The sequence below is a fragment of the Acipenser ruthenus genome, chromosome 4 (assembly GCF_902713425.1).
Source record: "Acipenser ruthenus chromosome 4, fAciRut3.2 maternal haplotype, whole genome shotgun sequence".
Classification (NCBI taxonomy): Eukaryota; Metazoa; Chordata; class Actinopteri; order Acipenseriformes; family Acipenseridae; genus Acipenser; species Acipenser ruthenus.
The window spans coordinates 12,518,943-12,539,117 of record NC_081192.1 but is presented as its reverse complement, the minus strand read 5'-3'; the positions used below and the strand labels follow the sequence as shown (position 1 = coordinate 12,539,117).

General features: G+C 37.1%; 1 protein-coding gene across 1 annotated transcript in view; it reads right to left on the bottom strand.

The window, feature by feature from the left end:
• The window catches only part of LOC117399939 (calcitonin gene-related peptide type 1 receptor-like), a 99,101-nt gene that overhangs the window by 26,620 nt on the left and 52,306 nt on the right, over window positions 1–20,175 (bottom strand). The window contains exons 3-7 of the mRNA XM_033999397.3: window positions 15,869–16,031; window positions 10,113–10,223; window positions 8,820–8,932; window positions 7,501–7,592; window positions 3,032–3,158 (exon numbers count right to left, since the gene is read on the bottom strand). Of these exons, the coding sequence (XP_033855288.3) occupies window positions 3,032–3,158; window positions 7,501–7,592; window positions 8,820–8,932; window positions 10,113–10,223; window positions 15,869–16,031 (606 nt within the window). The remainder of the gene's footprint in view (window positions 1–3,031; window positions 3,159–7,500; window positions 7,593–8,819; window positions 8,933–10,112; window positions 10,224–15,868; window positions 16,032–20,175) is intronic.

Sequence of the window (20,175 nt, the reverse complement as noted above, 5' to 3'; positions counted from 1 at the left end):
CTCGTGATCTGTGCAGGGAGAACACAAGCACTGGAAATTAGAATAAATAAATAAACACATAAAGAGGGCCAGGGGTCTCCCCCCCCCAGCTGTAAGAGCCACCTTCGATAAATTGAGTCAATGACCAGCTCGAAAGTTGGGAGCAAGCTTTGCTCTCTGAAGGGGGAGACAGGTGTAAATGAATAGATTTAAGCAAGAGAATGGAAAACAAAATGTAGTTAGAAAAGTTTTGGCCGGGGGTCCCCTCTGACCAGCAGGAACCTTCCTCTCGGAGGGTGAGGCGACATTGTCGGCCTCTAAGGTTGGGAAGTGACCTTCACTTGCCCCCAGGGGACCGTTGCAGAGGTGACGCAGAAAAGCGGAGGAGGAAGGGAGGGTGGAGGAAACTGAAAAGCAAGACAAGAACCCGGGAGTTGGCTACAGTTTAAATAGGGTGACTGGCAGGTACGTTTAGGGTGACTGACAGATATTTTAGCGGGATGACACGAGAGAGGAGCCCCAGCTCCACCCCCCCGAAATACACCAAGGTTCTACATATAATAAAAGCAGGATCATTCTAATACATATGCAGCGAGTAAAATTGGTACAAAGAAAGAAATAGAAAACTAGTTTGTATGCAATGTAAAAAGTTTGATATCTACAATATTAATAATGTCATAATATCATAATTATATATCCACACCTCATTTATTTTTATTTTTTTACTAAAACGGTACTCTTAGTTACACATGACATCATAACCATGGGTTCACATAACTGGTACGCATGTGAACCAATAAAGAAAAATGCAGACTTCCATATTGTTCTTTAAGACGCAAAGGCATTAGTACATTTTTAACAGGGAAGCATTTTTCATAAAGGCAGCGAGGGTGCTCACGCTTGCAAGGTGAGCCATACCTGCCTAATCTCTGGGTTTTTCCCCAGAGACTCAGGCTCTCCAGGCTCTGTCAACTATCTCCGAGAGGGTTCCAATTTAACTACAGTCCCTCCCTGCTAGCGCTATCATTGGCTGCTTCATGTTTTTATTAAAATATGGAGCGTGATAGGTGGAACCACTCCAGTTCATAAGATCAATACTTTTCTTTTAATTGGCACTTAAAACAACCAGTGATAGCATAGACCTCTAATCTGTCCATTCAGAGAAGAGGGATGCAGTTACGGGGAATGGCGTTAATTAAGGAAGCTTGCTTACTCTTCGCTTCCCAAACTGAGCGGGGGTAAGAGGAGGCGCCGATGTTTGAAAGTTGTTACATTTAAATGTGAGTTTAAAAAAAAAAAAAAAATCTACCTAACCATTTTACTTAAAATAATATATTTTTCACCCTCAGTTATATCCATATATAAATACCACTGTGCCTTGTTCAGCAACACTAATAAAGTGACTAAGTGTTTGGATATTTGCTTTTGAATCGCCCAGGGCGACAATATGGTGGTAGGATATTGACATAAATATAGAATGTATGATGATTTGTTAAAAATTGTAGTAACCAGCAATCCAGACTCCTACTTAAACATTCAGAAACTATTGTTGTGGTCTTTGACACTGCCATCCCAATTGTTTAAACTGTCAGAAGAGGAGATGGAGCTAGACCTGGATTCTGCTGATACTCATGTGAGAACCTAATTTTAAAAGTTATGTGAGCCCCGGATCATAAATTTACACGTTGATAGTAGTGAATGGCATCTACGATGGATTAGCTTGTGAGCATTTCAGTTAAATGTATATGTGGGAAAGATCTGTATTATTGATATTGCCAGAAGTTAAAACAATCTGGCCCATCTTTGATCACAGCACAGTATGCATCGGAAACTCAAATACCACTTAGAAAATGATTCAGTACCATCAGCTAATCAGCTTCCAGCTCTAGCAGGCTTCTAAAAGACAGTAGATGCCCGCTGGAATGTCACAGCATCAACTGTCAATCAAACTTAAAATCAATCTATGCAAGTGCCGGCTTTTTCATTTTGACTTGCCATAATGAAAGCTCAGTTCTACTGGACAGCAAATACTAAACAAATGTATTTTATTATCCACCAAAACTAGCTAATCAATACTTTGCACCAACGAAAACAGCCAGTCCTGTACCCGCAGCTGCCAAATCAGTCAATCCCAGCCTGTCAGCTCAACTGGAGCTTCTTTTAACAACAACAAACCAAAACAAGTAAAAAGTTATTTGTTTAATACTGTTTTTTTTTAAAAATCTAATTATGTATATGATCCATTATGAACATTTTTGCAACAATTTTTCTAAAACTTATTAGTGGAAGGGTACCCAACAAATAATTACAAGTTCAAGGTAAATATAGGTTTTAAAAAGTGTTTTTTTCTTTTTTAAATAAAAAATTAGAAAAAAAAAACCCAAAAAACATTTCTTAACAGCAATAGTGCCCTTTTGATGAAGGCTCTACAGTGTGACCATGACTGGCGTTATGATTCCGAGCCGAAGGCACAAGGCTTACGTTTTTAGATTTAACTAAGGAATGTGAACCAGACACAGAAAGTCAAGTTATTAATCTTTTTGCCAAACCAAAAACAGATGAAGACATAAATATCATTCGAAGTACTCAGGCAAAATGTAAGTGGGGTGTAAGCTTGTTTGAACAATGATTAAAGGAAAGAAATGCAAAAGCTGAGTTTAAATCGAACGACTGTATAATTGATGTAGATTTACTAAGTGATGATGAAATTTTGGTTGTTCCTGAACATGTCCAGAAGATATGTGAAATAAAAATGAGAAGGGGGTGTTTACGTGTAAATTAGTTTTTAGTTATGACAAATTGTTTTATGAAAGGAACCTGCTTAAAAATCATTTGTGGTGATGCAACTGACACACACTTATAAAAACTCACTTAAAGAAGTACCACATTGCCTTTGAAATAAAATTATAATGTAAGTGAATATGTGTAGTGACCTGGGAAGTCCTAAATCATAAGTACAGCTGCAACAGAATAGTGTAATGCAAGTGGAATTTAGTTAACTATTAATATAATTGACTGGCATGCAATAAAAACAAGTTAAAATGATACTTACAGGATTACTTTCCACTACCTTTGGGTTGCTTACAACCGTAGTGAGGTGTACAAGTGTAAAAATGGAGTTTAATACATAGGAACAAAACAAATTCTTGTGGAGAGTTATCCTTTGGCAGCTGAGGCTCCTGGAAAAACAAGAATATTTACAACAGATTAATTTATTAGCAAAGTGCTAATATACAGTAGTAAACTAAATAAAATGTTAATTCTTAATCTAAATCACAATGCTTGGTGACAGTCACAATGCAAACCTGCATTTGGTTAACATTTCTAAGTGTGTGTGTGTGTGTTTTATTTATTTATTTATTTATTTATTTAAGATTTTAGGCCTCATTCACTAAACGGCAGTAAATGACCAGAATTACCGCGTGGCAGGGGGAAGCTACACTGTGTGCAAAAATTAACCAGCAGTAGCTCTATTTACTAAGCTAATTATATGCACAAATAAAGCAAGCTAAATGATTCATTTGCAAATTGTCACATCGCGTGGAATTCAACACGCGTAATTATGCATGAGTTTTCCACACACTGTATTATAATATATATATATATATATATATATATATATATATATATATATATATATATATATATATATATATATAAGGGCACTATAAAGAAAAGGTAAGTGCGGTTCTGAGCTTGTCACAATGACAGCGACCAAGGAGGACAGAGTGAGGAATCTAAACTTTACAGACCAGGAACTAAATGTATTAGCAGAAGAAGTGGTGGGGAATTAACTTCAATGAAACATTAAGGACAACATAAATGCCCTCTGTAGGAGGAGGGTGGGGGTCTTGTCCCAAATCACAGCATCCTGTGAGACAGTCAAAGCAAAGAAAGTAGTTGTTAATGGAACATTTATGTTTAACTCTGCAAATCAAATAAATATTTGTTTGTTCAACTTAATCTCCCTCTGATTTATTTTGTAATATTAATCAAATGTCAGCAAAGCACTCGCTCAGTCAATTATACATGTATTGACATAGCCAAAAGTGTTGCACATACACCTGCCTTGTAATGTTCATATATCCCGGACTGTCTGAGGATGTACGAGTACATTGGAACATTGTAGTCGCTATTGAAACAATCTTTAAAAAATGAGAAACAAACTTTTGCTGGAAACAAGAGTCGTTTAGCAGACAAAATAATTTTTTTAAAAACAACCTTGAATGACATATTCAGCAACATTTTCAAGTTTTGTAAACCTTTAAAAAGTATGTTGACACGTTAATTACAATGACCGTGTAATTACCATAGACTATTTTGCTGCTTTTAATCCCAAAATATTAAACACGGGAGAAATGTTAACTGCAAACCTGAAATGACAAAACCAAAGCTTTTCTGTTTTTCTTTATGAAAGACACTTTAGGGAGATACTTTCGTCCGAGTTTGTCACTGTTAGGCACGGCTCCACAATTAGGGATTTTTTTTCATTAAAAAATGTTGTAATATTTCATTGACCAGCCATTGTATTGGTATGTTCGCTGCACAAAGGCTTCCACTAATTCAAATGTGCTGACATTACGTGTTTCTCCACTTTCTGTGCTCTTTTTAAACAATCCTGTGATTGTGACATGTTTGTTCGGTAATTGTTTAGCCTGAACTTCAACTTCAAATTTCTTGTTTTTGTGTACTGCGCTGTCAAGATCCTTGTCAATAGTACCTTTTCTTAGATGATCCAAAGACACAATACAAGTTGAGCAAAACAGAATCCCACCATATGCATGCAAATTCCCCTTTTCGATGGTCAGAACGTGATCTTCTGTTGAAATGAATTTAGCTTTTTTTGATTTGTCAGCTGTCTGCATTTTATCATGTTAATCATACACTGCAAGATGATAAATCAACACTATTTAACAACCATTTGAAACTTCCCGCCTCTGATTCGCATGTTACGTCATTGTACAGTATGAGGAATTCATCAATCATGAAGCCGTATTTGTTTGACCCCGTTGCCGTAGTAACCAAATGCAAGGCATTGACGCTGGACCGCGTACAGCTATTGTAGCGCTGCTCTTACTTGATAAAAGTATGAAATGAACAGGGGAGGTGAAGATTAATATAAAATACTGTAAGGAAAATAAAATGCATAGTTTTCATTGTAGGCAGTCAAATACACGATTTCCGTGAAATTCGTGATATTGTGAATTTTCTGGGCCCCTACATATAAGGCTAGTATGATTTGTGCTCAATCTGTATCTAGTTATTATCTCCTCCTCACACAGCCCTAGTAACCTCTGCCTGGTCTGAAATACTCTCTCCCTGACTCTTCTTCTCGCTCTCCTGTGCAGCTCTTCTGCTGGTTCTGTGACCGTCTGGTTTCAATAAGAGGTACTTTTAACACAAGCTGAGGCAGCTAGTAAAGTTAGCGCCCTTAAGTGAATATGGTTTGCATATTAAATCCCTTGTGGTATTTTGTGACGTGTTTTGTATACATTTCCATACATTAACATTATTCATTATATTTAAATGAGTCGAACGCTGTACTTTTTCTGTGCGTTTCTTTCCACACGCCAAGTTGCCTGCCAATGGTTAGTGAATACAGCAGGTGTGCAAAGCACGCAGTAAAGGGGCTTACTGTATGCAAAACACATTACCGCTGTTTAGTGAATGAGGCCCTTTGTCTATTATTAACATATATATATATTTTTTTTTTTTTACAAAAACATTTTAAATGACACTGTGAACAGGATGGCTGGTGGTGACGTCAGACCCGGAAGTAGACAGACACAGACTGGAGTGAGTGAAGCGCTGATGTGTGGTTTATTAATAAATAAAAGGCTTGAACAAAATGAAAACGCTTTAACAAAACAAAACAGCATGTTATTATTATTATTATTATTATTATTATTATTATTATTATTATTATTATTATTATTATTATTTATTTATTTCTTAGCAGACACCCTTATCCAGGGTGACTTTACAATTGTTACAAGATATCACATTATTTTTACATACAATTACCCATTGGCCAAAACAGACAGCCAGCACGAGTAGCAATTGTTATTATTCTTTTTAGTTTCTCTGTTACTCACGTTCCACCTCTGAACAACCAACCCGTTTTCAACCAAAGCTGCAGGTTTTTATATTGTGGCCGAAGGATTAACTGGCTATCAATTACCTAGTTTATCCCTCGACCACATTCGGCACAGGCTTTCTCATATGCGTGGTAAACAGCCAGTTTGTCAATAATCACTCGCGTTGACCACGCATTTGCATGATTTTATCTGGATGGCACACTGATGTTAAAGTTAGTGCTCAGTAAAATAGTAAAATAACAATATCTATGATCACTTGGGTTATGGGCTGAACTTTGTAAATTAGGTTAAGAGGTTTATTAGTCTTGCACCATGTTAGAAATTTCACCTTTTCAGCATCTGGAAACAGGATTTCCCCCTAATTAATCCTCTGAGCTTCATGCATGGCAGATATTTGTAATCACAGCATCTAAATCTGGACTGGACATCACTGAAGTTAAAATGTGAATCTTCTTTTTTTTATTTCTTATTTCCAAATCACTTCCTACAATCTTATGTGAAACAGGTTGTGAATTACTTGAGGAAAATGTAATACACAGTTTTCTAGTAGTCTGTTTTACCGTTATATGGATGGTGTTATATCTCATTGTATTGAGCTTTTTATTTTACCCCCCTTTGAGAAAAGTGTGACCTGACCACCTGTAAGGATCCTGGTCTATAGTGACCACTCATATTGAATATATATCACCTTTACAGTACCTGTAAAGATCACAGGTTTCACTGCCTGTAATTCACCTGAAGTCTCCACTATTCATTTACAAGCTAATTAAAAAAAGGGTCTATAGGCCCAATTTTGATAAACACTGAAACAATTTAACATGATTTTGAACAGAATAAATGCTGGACACTGGCAAGATTTGATTAATGCTTGCCAATCCATGAAAAGTAGGATGCACAAAACATTAGCTTATCGAGAGATGTGGAATACTTCTTACTGCGCATGTGTTTTCTGTGATTTTTAAGTAATAATAAAAGGGATAATTAATTCAGACTTGTGTTGTCAATATAGTATAACTGAATTTGATTTTCTTTGTATTATGATTAGTCAAAGATAAGTTTATTTCGTAAAACCTTGCATCCCTTTATGAAGGTAGAACTGTATATACCTTTGATACTATCCTTTGCATTTCTGTCAATGAGTAAAATAACCGTGAGGTTTTATCCTGAAAACAACTGCAGCAAGATTACCTAAAAACACAAATTTGAATTGTGGATGGACTTGCTAGGTGCCAATATTTATATTATGTATTGTTTAAAAAAATAAACAAAAAAACCCTCCACGGGAAAGTAACTGAAACTGCACACATTAAACAAGCACTTGGGACACTCTGTAGAGTATTAGGCTTGCAAGAGTGCAGCACAAACACTATGAAAAAGTGAATGGTAGCGAACACCAGGTAATGATGTTATACAGTATACTTACTTGAAATAGAAGAATATCCCCAGGGAAATCAATAGAGAAGCTATGGATAAAGCATGACCAACAATGGCCATGTAGTAGAGTATATACGCCATCTGAAAAAAGCAGAGAAAAGCAATAGATGTTTCAAGTGCCATTGTTCTGTTTGTTTTTCATTCCAAATTTTGGTGCTTGTGAATTCAAACCTCATGGAAGGCAAGGGACTACACTGTAATGATAGGGAGTGTCTTCTTATATTCGGTAAGGTCAGAAATTTACATTACTATAGGAGGCTGTGTGGTCCAGTGGTTAAAAAAAGGGCTTGTAACCAGGAGGTCCCCGGTTCAAATCCCACCTCAGCCATTGACTCATTGTGTGATCCTGAGCAAGTCACTTAACCTCCTTGTGCTCCGTCTTTCAGGTGAGACGTAGTTGTAAGTGACTCTGCAGCTGATGCAACTACGTCTCACCCGAAAGACGGAGCACAAGGAGGTTAAGTGATTTGCTCAGGATCACACAATGAGTCAGTGGCTGAGGTGGGATTTGAACCGGGGACCTCCTAGTTACAAGCCCTTTTCTTTAACCACTGGACCACACAGCCTCCTACTTTTTGATACTTTCTGTTCTTGTTGACTGTCATAGTCATATATAAGTTTTAAGTTTGTATTGGGTATACTGAAGAAAGGTATATTAAAGCAACCTAGATAACCCTAAAGTTCATGATATAAAGTGTTTGTAGAAACTTTAACTTTTGACCAATGAATGATTAATTCGTATGAACTGTAGTACAGCAGTTTCCGTATACTCAATCCTACAGCAGTTTCAATAGTTATTTTTCACAACAAAGATATTTTACTTCCAATTTTAGAAGCAAGCTATGAAGGAATCAAGAGCTTTATGCCTTCAATTGGGAGGAGGAAATACTGATAGAGGCAGGCAGAAAGCCTGTAGGGATGCAGTGCTCAATATCTAAATATTAGGATTTTGAGATTTGACAATGCTTAAAAAATCTCCTATGTATATGTCAGTATCAATGTTTTTTGGCCACAAGCAGATATATTTATTTCTCATAAGGCATAATAATTCTCTCTCACTATTTATCCTATAATGTCAAATTTAAATACAGATTGAGAGTCCAGTGCAGTATATTGTAATGGCGTTAGTTCCTCTACTACGGTAATACATTGGTTTTGCTGTTTTCAAACAGTATGCTGGGTATAGACACACTGCTTCTTGCTGCGCTGTGCAAATATATTTATATTAATCAAATTAACTTAAAGTATAATTTATACAAGGTACATTTAAAAGCCATACTCCAGGAAATCCTCTGTTTCAGACTATACCTTCAATTTGTCCGTTGTATAGGCAATACAGAGGGTATAGTTAGACCATGTTCTATTACTTTCAGGATGTCGAAACCAGCTGCCTGTTTCATCACAGAATTTTGTTGCCTTTTCTTAAAAAAACAAATAAAAGCATTATGTTAGTTTTATAGAATTATACAGAATGACTAGGCAAATGGCACCCTTGAAAGTGTTGCATCATTGCTTAGCAGATGCAGAGCTTGGTTTAAGGAAAGTAAATCCCCAAAACCTTTACTTTAGATTTCAATGTATCTTCTTTGCCATACATTGTACCCCATAAAGCTATACAGGGGATACTTTATGTACATTCATGGAATGCTGTGTTTATTTCACTCATGAGGATAGCTGTACATAACAGGTCTTGTTGGTTATTCATACATGCTCATCTGTGGAATAAATACTGGGCTTCATGATGACTCATTGATTATGTAAATACAAATGTATCCGTTTCATTAAAATGTAGACCACTATGACCTACATCCACTGTATTGTTCACGCATATAAAAATGCAGTTATGACATACTGAAAGATGGACAGGTTCTTCAGTATATCCCCAGATAACTTGTGCTAAAAAATGTCATTATTATGTTGCATCACAATTACATTGGATCATCTCTTGGATAGATATTGAAACGTAGCATACATACAGTATGCAAAAAACAGACAGAGGCACATATCTATTCCAAGATTCTAATATTCTAAGTAACTTGTTCTAGAGAATGTAACTGTTATAGACAGAGTAAATGTATAACTCTAAAGAGTACAATAAACAGCATTATTCAGTTAACTGTATAGCATGTACGTTTTTCAATTGTAATGAAGTCAGAAAAACTGGAAACCATGTATTGTAGAAAATATTGTTTTAATTGTGTACATTATTTAAATTATAACCAGATGTAATTGCTGCTGTAATGTACTGGAATAATCTAGCAGTCATTTGAATATATTTTCTTCTTTATAGTGACACAGCATCTGTACAGTAATAGATTATGCATGGTTATATTTAGACCAGAAAAAAAAAACTACCTTTCTACAATGATGGAGTTGAATGAGATTATCTGTATTTAAATATTTTATTTTTAAACTCATTGTTTTAGTTTGTGCTTTGACAACAGGATATGTCAATATACAGTACATGAGTCTGCACAAAGTAATTTAAGACAGAATCGTGTGTTTAAGGCTTTGTAAATATGAAACACTGGAAAGAAATATTCTTTAAATAACTGATTTGAGTTAAAGCTTTGCGAATAGGGTCCACTAACAATGCCTTACCAGTGGAGTCAAAGTCTGGAAAGTAGTTAGGACAGTTCTGAGAGGTATACGTCCCGGCTGGTGAGTCATCCCAACACAGCCATCCATCCCAGGTTCGATTACAGTAAGGACCTATTATCAGAAATGATCCATTGTTTATATCACAGCTCCCATGATAATGAAGACAAGCTTGCCAATGTAACGTTTCTCCCCTGTAACAGTAAAGAACCATCGGAACATGTTTGTACAGGCTTAGTCTACAGCTGTATGTGTCTTCCCTTATAAAAGTTTACTGAGGTAAAAGCATAGCAAAGTGTAGTTACGCATGGCAAACAACTGGCAAGCATAGTAAATCACAGTGAAAGCATAGTAAACTGCAAACTACCAAGCAACCTTAACAATGACATTGCTTGTTGATATTGGACTATATTTAAACACCCTGGAGTGTGTTTTTGCACTTATACAATTGCACACCTCACCCAACCCCACCCCTGCCAAATTGAATCGGTTGCAAAGTGACTCAGTCAAAATGGTTCAAAAGTTTCAAGCACCAATGAGTTATTCCCTCAATCTTTTCTAATCTATCTGAATTACCATTGTACCATATCATATCAATATTTACTTTGTGCTAACAAATTACTGTAGACAAGTCCACTATGGGGGTGCTAATGTCTCTTTAGGTTCATACACTAGCATTTATGTAAGACTTGTATCATTGAGAACGAGTAATAATGGTCACCTTGTGCTAAACATAACATTACCGGTTATGTTTAGCACAAGCAATACACTGCTGTATAAGTTACAGTAACCTATGAAGGTATTCACTCTGCAGGGAATTACAACACAGGTAGCAAACAATTTAGACACATTTTTGGTCCCTTCAGTTCCCGATTGCTCGCTGATTCTTGTAACAATGGAGTACCCAACAGTATCTTACTCAATTCAATGACACTCATGCAGCTCTGAGGTTGCTGTTCATTGTGCAGATGCTTTTGCATCTATCTAATGAGATAATAAAGAGCCATGCTCTGGTGCCAGTTCATCATGCTGTGTTGGGTGTTTGTGTGTGGTGTATATATGTATACACAGACAGTATAATGACTAACCTCAGAAAGTTTATTAAAACATGTTTTAATATAAATGTCTATTTGTAAAAGAAAAACAGTTCTAATGGCTTTCAAAGCTTATATAGTAATTGCTGCTCAGAATTATGTGTACAAGTGATATAGTGTATATTTGGATTGTATAATATTACTGCAGTCTATAATCAGCAGATGGATATCATAAGTAGAAGCATAATCTGAACAATGCTATCATAATGAAATGATTGGTGATAGCAGCTGTAGAAATGAAACTATAATATCAAACTACTGTGGTGTGTATAACATTGGCAGCTGTTTCTTTTTACTAGACAAGGTATTTTTGTTTTTGTACAGATTCCGATCAGTGCTCCAAACAAATCACTACTGTTAGTGTCCGGTCCCAACATGGTTGTAAAAAGTGCCCATAAATGATCCCTATCATGACATTATGTGATAATTCCCTATTGCGTAATTATGTGATAATTCCCTATCACGAAATTACATTATATATATATATATATATATATATATATATATATATATATATATATATATGTATATATATGTAGCAGGTTGACTGCAACAGGTAGAGTTGTAGAACCCAGGGGAATCCTGCTTGTAAACACATTGACACCATGTGAATGTCAGATAACTAGTTTAGTTTTTGTACTGACGCTAACGATTTTCTCTATGCTGCTTTAATACCCCGACTGTTAAGTGTCTGCATTAACTGGTTAATATCATTAAGCACGGATTGGACTTTGGGGTTTTGTTGCATTAGGATAAATGTGTATTTGAATATCTAGTCCACCTATTAGGCAGCTAATACTATTATGCACTCATGGCACTTTGACTTTGCTGCTATACATATTTAAATGAGACTATTGATTAGTGTATAAATATTGCAACTTGCTATTTTGCACATGAGACTTTGGTGCTATACATAATGAAATAATTGATCTATGTATTGTTTTGAACGTTGAAGTTGCTTTCTTCTACTAGGTTTGGATCTTTAATAACTGTACGTGATTGGCCTTCTGCACTTGAGTTATAGCTGGGCTGTCGGTGTCGTAAAGGAATATTAGGATATTTCACATTTTACACCAACCTAGTTGTCTCTCTTTATGTGTGGATAGCACTGCTTGTGTTTAACTATTGTCTTAATTAATTATTGTCTTAAGTTGCCTTAATACATCAATCTAATTAATATTACTGTACTTGTTGTTTGGTTTGAATTGCATGATATCTGTTGAGCTTTTTTTATTCATCTCTTTCTTTTGTATTTTAATAAACAGCTTTGGCATCTTTGAACTGCATATATGTCTATGTCTTTCATTTAACTGAAGGGAATCTATGCGGGGGGTTTAAGATTTGCTTGTTTAAATACTCAAACTCCCTTATATAATTATAACATCTAGTAAGGGTGGCGTAGTCAACTATATTATCACTTGTGATCCATGGGCAGGGTTATATATATATATATACAGTACTGTGCAAAAGTTTTAGGCAGGTGTGAAAAAATGCTGTAAAGTAAGAATGCTTTCAAAAATAGACATGTTAATAGTTTATATTTATCAAATAACAAAATGCAAAGTGAGTGAACAGAAGAAAAATCTACATCAAATCAATATTTGATGTGACCACCCTTTGCCTTCAAAACAGCATCAATTCTTCTAGGTACACTTGCACACAGTTTTTGAAGAAACTCGGCAGGTAGGTTGGCCCAAACATCTTGGAGAACTAACCACAGTTCTTCTGTGGCTTTAGGCAGCCTCAGTTGCTTCTCTCTCTTCATGTAATCCCAGACAGACTCGATGATGTTGAGATAAGGGCTCTGTGGGGGCCATACCATCACTTCCAGGACTCCTTGTTCTTCTTTACGCTGAAGATAGTTCTTAATGACTTTCGCTGTATGTTTGGGGTCGTTGTCATGCTGCAGAATAAATTTGGGGCCAATCAGATGCCTCCCTGATGGTATTGCATGATGGATAAGTATCTGCCTGTACTCAGCATTGAGGAGACCATTAATTCTGACCAAATCCCCAACTCCATTTGCAGAAATGCAGCCCCAAACTTGCAAGGAACCTCCAACATGCTTCACTGTTGCCTGCAGACACTCATTCGTGTACCGCTCTCCAGCCCTTCGGCGAACAAACTGCCTTCTGCTACAGCCAAATATTTCAAATTTTGACTCATCAGTCCAGAGCACCTGCTGCCATTTTTCTGCACCCCAGTTCCTGTGTTTTCATGCATAGTTGAGTCGCTTGGCCTTGTTTCCACGTCGGAGGTATGGCTTTTTGGCTGCAAGTCTTCCATGAAGGCCACTTCTGACCAGACTTCTCCAGACAGTAGATGGGTGTACCAAGGTCCCACTGTTTTCTGCCAATTCTGAGCTGATGGCACTGCTGGACATCTTCCGATTGCGAAGGGAAGTAAGCATGATGTGTCTTTCATCTGCTGCAGTAAGTTTCCTTGGCCGACCACTGCGTCTACGGTCCTCAACGTTGCCCGTTTCTTTGTGCTTCTTCAAAAGAGCTTGGACAGCACATCTGGAAACCCCTGTCTGCCTTGAAATTTCTGCCTGGGAGAGACCTTGCTGATGCAGTATAACTACCTTGTGTCTTGTTGCTGTGCTCAATCTTGCCATGGTGTATGACTTTTGACAGTAAACTGTCTTCAGCAACCTCACCTTGTTAGCTGAGTTTGGCTGTTCCTCACCCAGTTTTATTCCTCCTACACAGCTGTTTCTGTTTCAGTTAATGATTGTGGTTCAACCTACATATTGAATTGATGATCATTAGCACCTGTTTGGTATTATTGTTTAATCATACACCTGACTATATGCCTACAAAATCCCTGACTTTGTGCAAGTGTACCTAGAAGAATTGATGCTGTTTTGAAGGCAAAGGGTGGTCACACCAAATATGGATTTGATTTAGATTTTTCTTCTGTTCACTCACTTTGCATTTTGTTAATTGATAAATATAAACTATTAACATGTCTATTTTTGAAAGCATTCTTACTTTACAGCATTTTTTCACACCTGCCTAAAACTTTTGCACAGTACTGTATATATATATATATATATATATATATATATATATATATATATATATATATATATATATATATATATATATTTAATGTATGGCAGCAATGCGCTTCCATAGTTTAGTTACAACTGTTCGTTTCAAACTACTTTCGTATGCAAATGTACAAATCTCATTATAATATCGATGTTTCGCGCTTACCCTTGATGTATTATCATTTTTTCCTGATTTATAATTTCAGGTTGTGCCTGTTATTTTACGCATGCCTTTCACTGGCATAGATTCAATTAGCTGGTCGTATTTGAAACTTCCTGTTTAAACGTTTCTGGGGATTCAGTGGGGTTCTGCTCTTTTAAAACTTCAGTTTGTATAAATATCCTGTAATGAGCTGGGCAGCTTTATTCCTTTTCCTTTCATGTTTTTCTATAGTCCTTGCATGGGAATGATTATTTAGATGCAGTCGATGAATGTGTGTAATTGCTGTGTGTGCACTAATTGTTTTAAAAGGGGGCGGTTGCCACTATGTTTGTCACTTAATTATTTTATTTATTTTTGGAGCACTTAAAGTGTTGTGTTGGATCGTTTGATTTTGTGTTATTATTGTTTCCTTGTTATGTCAATTCACTGGTTTTGTTAATTTTATATTAGATACAGTGTGTTACACTGACTGCTCAGCTCACGATTGGCTTCTAGTAGTACTATACATTCATAAAAAGGAACTGATGTCTGCTGTTTGTATAATTATTTTGTAATAATAAATAAAACCTGTGTTTGCATTTTACAATTTCTGACCTGGCCTCTATGATTTTTGATATAACCAAGGGTTACATATTGTAGCGATCTTGGTTCCCGCAGGCAGGCGCATCACACAGGGCGCAGCAATCCACACACAGGCGGAGGACGGGAGCGAACCCGGGACCTCTCGCACTAAAGCATAGCGCCGATACCGCTGTACAAAAGAGCCAGATTTTTTTTCAATTTCACCAACTAACAGGTCAATTTTGTCTTTCTGGAAATTTGTTATCCTTTTCTTTTTGGCCGGTGCCATAGTTGCATCGAGGTCAGAGTCTGCAGAAGTCAGAGCTCGATCCTATTATTATTTGGCTACTACTTCTTTCTGTTCACTAAACCAACTCATTTATCTTTGCTAGAAGGAAGTTATACATCTTGACTTTCAGCATTGCAAATCTATTTATAATGAGATGCACATTCTGATTGCTCCTGTATAATGAGCGCTAATTTATGCTGTTCGTAAACTTGTGGTGATATTGAGGTAGTTACTAATGAAGTGTCATCATTAGTAGTATGTTGATGGACTGCTATTAAATATTTTATATGAAAATCTATGGAAACTCGTCACAGGCAAGAAGAATCTGAATCACAAGGAAAATACAGTTTCGGATAACTTATTGTGATGCAAATGATCAAGGTCAAGCTTGGGTGAAGACTGTTTTAAATGGCAAAAGCTTTGAAGATACTTTTTTTTTTCTCTAAGATAAATTCACGCTGTAAATGTTCTTGTGGCTATAGCAGAATTTAAAATGATTGCTTGGCAACCTTATCCCCTTTCTACCCCATTGAACAAGTAGGAGCATCTTGTCAGACGAGAAAGCTCTAAAAAGGTATACAACAGAAGAATGTTTACCTGTTTTGTTGTATGAAGGATCTCTATACATTTTTTCAAAGCATTTGTATTGAGCATCTATTATCTTTTGTCTTTCTTCAATTTTTTGTGTCCCTATAGGAGTCACTACAGTTCCTATTGTAGGCTCTGCATACGTTTCTGTAGCAAGGCTTGGTAGCATCCTCTGTATAAAAAGAAAAGAATGTAAGCAAGGGTACCTCAGACATGACAACAGCAATATTTTTTACAGAATATACATGCTTAAAAACACACAGTACTGTATACAAAATAATTTGTGCCTATGCAGCACTCAAGGATGCAATTAATAACAGATTAAATATAAATCCAACATGCTTTCTTTGAATTCCTGTGGGCACTGTTTTTTAATGAGTTTCTGATTAAAATGTATCTTCGTCCAAACTATGGAATTGTCTTACAAGCACAACATTTGGTTCATATAACTTAATATGCATATACTACTATGTAGATAATACTCAATGACTGCTCTTTTAGTTATCCCTGGGAATACAGAATTTCAGCCAAATTGTCCCCATGATCTGGTTCTGGCAATTTGCAGCTGGTTGTTGTTGTTACTGGAATAATGTGTAAGCATTTGGGAAATAATGATCTAAACTCAAACAACAATGGATGAATCTCAAGTAATGCCCTGAAAAGGTTCACATACACGGTTTGATGTTTGATTTTCATAGCCTTGGTCCTCATAATTAGGCCTAATTAACTCTGGCAGTATATTACAGATCATCTACTGTTTAGATCCATAATAATATATTAAGAAGTTAAGAAATTAAATATTAGGGAAATGTAGATTATATAGAGTGTTCTTTTATGTAAAAGAAAACATACTTTTTCTTCATATTCATTGTAACACATATTGGACCTTATTTTCAGCGTTTCCTCCATTCTTTAATTAACTCAATATATTTTGAACAGAGAAAAATGAATATTAATGTTAGCAAATGAGAAACAAGCAACATGAGAGTGCTTGGGAGACTATGGGGTAGATGTACTAAGATGGGCCAGTCGCAGCGCAAACATACCGTAATTTGCATGTTGTTGTATATACTAACAGAAAATATGTTAATGAAAAAAGCAGCAATATACTCATTTAAATATTTGTTGTGTCTTCTTAGCGAGATCTCTAGCATTATACACTGCAAGAGTTGTTCAAATAAATAGTGGGGGTTGAATTGTGGTTTGCTGCAGCAGAGTGCCAGAAGGATAACGTGTATACATGCAAGGGTGCAAGAATCAAAATAACATTGTTTTTGTTAAATGTAAACGTCATCTGTACAATGCATTCTGTTCTGTCTCCATTTTACCTATTTTAATACTGTTTATATATGGTATATATATATATATATATATATATATATATATATATATATATATATATATATATATATATATATATATAAATGAAAGGCAGTTTAATCCCATCAAATTCTATAGTGGGGCCCCCACCTCCCCCCCCCCCAAAATAAAAAATGTGTTTCTATCAAAAAGCTTTTCATAATCATGCAGTATTATGTGCTGGATTGGTTCTCGAACAAAGAACATATCATTTCCCTTGGTTTCTCTATATCAAACAAAAGGCATGGGATGCGTTACTGGATGTGGAAGCAGCACAGAGCACTTTTTTCTCCCAGAACCTTTTAAAAAAGGAAAATTCACAGCCCTTGTCATATGATATATCTAGAGGACGCAAATAATCTCCCTCGCTAGTTTATCAACACCCATCCCCCTTGCTAGTATAAAAACCTAAAATCTCCCAAGGTTTAGTTTTTTTTGTACCTTTGTTTGCTCAATAACTTTAGTTTTCATTTGTAGTACTGAAGAATTAAAGACAGTACCACATCACAAAAACTAAAGTAGCTTTACAAACCAAACTATTGCTAACCATTCATTGTTAGACCATGATTGAGCATGAATCAATCATAGTCAACAATGATACTGTACCATGGTTTATTTAATGTCTAGGTATTCCTACATACTAAGCAAAATCAAAGCACATTTCATTTGTTACACATGGTAAAATGAACACGTATTTGTCCATTCACAAAGATAAACTGAGAAAAAGGAGACTCTTTTTAAGGAAACCTTTATTAAATAGCCTCAACTGGCAGGTACTGTTACACATGCTGATTGCATTGCATCAGCACTACCAGAATAGGTATAAAGCCATTATGTTGTTCCAAAACATTAACAATGTATACCCCTGTTAAAAATGAGCAGGCGACAATTTAATTTGTGTGGTTTTCCATTCTTGACAAAAAGGCAATAAAAACACTGTAGGAGCTGATGTGGTACTGATTTCCTTTTTGAAAAGGGAAATAATAAAACATAAAAAACAGCACAGGCTTCCTAAAATCTTTATAGTATAACAAGATACCAATCTTTTTAGATTGACTGAGAATAAAGCTTTGGGGAAATTAAGGTTAAAAATATAGCTAAGCCATAACGCTGAAGGTTTTAATCACTGTGTAAAAACCAATAAATCTATAGTGTTACTAATGTACCGGTTTTGATTTACAGAAGCATCCATATACATACCAAGTTCTCATCTGCTTGTAGGTTTCATGCGTTATTGTTGTGCCAAGCCATGTTTTAACATAATCTTTAGGACTGAACAGAACCTGCAGCGGGACGACTAATCTGATGAACAGGAGAGACGACACCGTATGTTTTTTTTGAGTTTCACCATTTGGATGTAAAAAAAACTAAACATATATTGTTACAGTACATTTTTGTCATTCAATTCACGGAACAGGAAAGCGTGTTTTTTATTGTACATGTTATGCATCTAAAGTTATTTTTTCTAACAAAACGTCCCTAAAAGTACCTATAATTATTAATGCGCTACAACATTATAATAACTGTCGCTCATGGCTTATGAGTAGACTGGACTTTATTATTTATATTTTATTATGGTTATATTATCCTTTATTCTCAATGGGTCCTGAAAATGCAGCTCTTAATAAATAATATTCAAATGTTTATACCAAACATGATTTTAAGAACTTACTGTATATCGTTAATAATCATTTTTGATGCCAGAAGTGACACCAGAAGGAGGCACAGGGGACCCGGAAATGACTGACAATAACAACAGGGCCTACCTCAGCATCCCCAAGTTCGATGATAAGACTGATTGGGACAAATTGTTGCAATTAATAGCCAGTCTTACTGGAGAGGCCTTGTTTTGCCTGAGCTAGCAGCAGTGCTGGAAGGGGAAGCACTGCAAATGCTACTAGATCTTGTACATGAAGAGCTCAGGGATTTCGAGGCCCTCTCTACTGCCCTCAACCACCGCTTTGGTAGGGAGGAGCCTGCTGTAGGCCTGCGCCAGTGCCTCCCTACCCGCATACGAGCCAGCGTTGAGAAGCTTAGGGTTCTGGACGCTGACGTACTGTACTTGGCGCGGCGAGGATATCCGGACAACCCGCTGGTCGCGCAAGGAGACCTGGCGAAGGAGGCTTTCGTCCGCGGCCTGACCCCACCTCCCTGAAGCAGACTGTGGCCCATGCCGAAAGGGTCGAGGCCGTGCTCTAGGACAGTGAGAGCGTCCTGACCCCTAGACGGGCTTGCCGGTGTTATGCGAAATAGAGTCCCTGAGAAATAGAGTCCCCTGGCAGTATTTGGCACCAAAGGACTCCTACTCCCTCCACTGTATCGACGAGTCGTTGGACCTGGTGGCTGGCAAAATGGTTCTCATTGTGGGACCTTAAAAGCGGGTACTGGCAGATAGTTCTTGCCCCAGCGGCACGAATGAAGGGAATTCACCCCCAGGAGTGTTTGGTCTACTTGGATGACCTGCTGGTCCATGGGGAGACCTTAAAGTCTGCTCCTGAAGCCCTGTTGACGATGCTGCAACGAGTGGCGGTGGCGTGGCTGAAGCTGCATCTGAAGAAGTGCCGGTTCTTGGGACACCGGGCCCAACTGACCAGCGCCAGCTCTGAGGGTTCCTGGGCCTCATGTCCTATTACCGCTTCATCTGGGACTTCGCTACGAAGCCCCCCTAGAAGAAGCTCCTGAAAAAAGGAGAGCCCTACAACTGGACGGAGAAGCGCCAGACGGCCTTTGACGCTCTCCGGGAGGCTCCGACCCAGTCGCCGGTGCTCTCCCCTCCAGATCCCCGCTTGCCGTTCTTGCTCGACACATTCCAGGAACTGGAGGCACAGGTCGCCCACTGAATCGAGCAGCTCCAGTCCTTCAGTTACTAGATCCAGCATCGGGCTGGAGCCTGCCATGCAAACGTGGAAGCCCTGTCCCGCCGACCCTTTGCCAGAGAGGGCTGCACAGAGTTGTCT